The following is a 1,897-nucleotide window of genomic DNA, read 5'->3' as shown; positions in this document are numbered from 1 at the left end:
AATGTTTTCACCGATTTTATGTAGGAACCGCTCGTCGTGGGTTCGCGCGCCACAGCGGGATGGCGGCAGCAGTGGCCACTAACACATCAACGGTAGCGACGCAAGGCAACGAAACCGAAGATGGCTGGGAGAATAGGAGAGTCGAGTTTCTCAAACCGTTGGCTGAATATCCGGGAATTTGTTGGTTCCTAGTCGTATTACTGACGGCTATGACTGCGTTCGGAAACAATTTGGCAATATAATGGTAAGCTGCGGCTAATCATATGCTGTTCGCTGTAAGAACTGTGACCGTGAAGGTATACGTTTTTGTAAACAGGGAAAAAGAAGGTAATGTGAAAGAGCAAGTTCAGGGCAAAGAGAGAGAGAGAGGGGGGAGGGAGAGAAAAAGAAGAGAGAGAGAGAGAAGAGAGAGAGACATAGAGGAGAGAGAGAGAGAGAGAGGAGAAGAAGAGACAGAGGAGACATGAGAGAGAGAGACAGAGATGGGAGAGAGAGAGAGAGGAGAGAGAGAAAGAGAGAGAGAGAGAGAAAGAGAGAGATCAATAAGAGAGCAAGGAAAGAACGCAATGTGGGACAGAAGGCTGACATAACACCGGCCGCATGCTGAATCACACGGCTCTTATATATATTATAATTATTATATCATTATTATTATCATCATTATTATAATCAAATAATTTAATTTTGTAATAATCATAATATATTACACTGTTGCAGGTCATAATGGCCATCTTAAAGGAGAAAAAGTTAAGGTCGACGGGAAATATGTTCGTCGTAAACCTCACGATTTCCGACCTTGGAATCTCTATGTTCGTGGACCCAATGGCTATAGTTGGTAAGCTACATTAATACACACACTAGATGGACAGATAGACTAATAGGCAAACAACAGACACACGGTCATTGGCAGAAGACAGAAAAGAATAATGGCGAGATCGTGAAAATTCAGTCCAGCGAAAAAGAGAGGAACATAGAGAGAGGGGGGCAGAGAGAGAAGTGGCGAAAAGAGAGGGGACGAGCCAGAAGGAGAGAGATAGATGAGAGAGAAGACAGATATCAAGGAGGAAGACAATGGCACATTTTATTAGGTTACTAAAGGAGAAAGAATAAGTGAGAGAGGTGATGACAGATGTGTATTATAAAATATTTAGTGTATATAAAAACTAGCTATATTAAGAGGATATTGTTGGTTCTATCTGCCTGTCCGTTTGTACTTGTCTATCTATCTGACTTCAGTTTACATACCGACACTATATTTTAAACGTCAGGCAGCTTTTCTAGCNCGTCGTAAACCTCACCATATCCGACCTTGGAATCTCTATGTTCGTGGACCCAATGGCTATAGTTGGTAAGCTACATTAATACACACACGTATTCCATAGATGGACAGATAGACTAATAGGCAAACAACAGACACCCGGCCATTGGCAGAAGACAGAAAAGAATAATGGCGAGATCGTGAGAATTCAGTCCAGCGAAAAAGAGAGGAAAATAGAGAGAGGAGGGGGGGGCAGGGAGAGGAGTGGCGAAAAGAGAGGGGCGAGCCAGAAGGAGAGAGATAGATGAGAGAGAAGACAGATATCAAGGAGGAAGACAATGGCACGTTTGATTAGGTTAGTAAAGGAGAAAGAATAAGTGAGAGAGGTGATGACAGATGTGCATTATAAAATATTTAGTGTATATAAAAACTAGCTATATTAAGAGGATATTGTTGGTTCTATCTGCCTGTCCGTTTGTACTTGTCTATCTATCTGACTTCAGTTTACATACCGACACTATATTTTAAACGTCAGGCAGCTTTTCTAGTACTACAAGTTAAATACATTCTGCTCAAATTTTGAGTTAATTCATGTAATTCGAGTATCGATAGCTGTCTCTTAGCGAATCACGAAACAGA

The 1,897-nt window shown here is 41.7% G+C and overlaps 1 protein-coding gene across 1 annotated transcript in view; it reads left to right on the top strand.

Moving 5' to 3' along the window:
- Positions 1-208: 208 nt before the first annotated feature.
- Positions 209-1,897, top strand: part of LOC106817789 (melatonin receptor type 1C-like) — a gene marked incomplete at its 3' end in the record, with an annotated part of 16,553 nt that continues 14,864 nt past the window's right edge. Inside the window, exons 1-2 of the mRNA XM_014822486.1 lie at positions 209-244; positions 718-835. Coding sequence (XP_014677972.1) covers positions 242-244; positions 718-835 — 121 coding nt within the window. The remainder of the gene's footprint in view (positions 245-717; positions 836-1,897) is intronic.

The sequence above is a fragment of the Priapulus caudatus genome, unplaced genomic scaffold (assembly GCF_000485595.1).
Source record: "Priapulus caudatus unplaced genomic scaffold, Priapulus_caudatus-5.0.1 Scaffold1864, whole genome shotgun sequence".
Lineage (NCBI taxonomy): Eukaryota > Metazoa > Priapulida > Priapulimorpha > Priapulimorphida > Priapulidae > Priapulus > Priapulus caudatus.
This window is presented reverse-complemented; position numbering and strand designations above follow the sequence as displayed.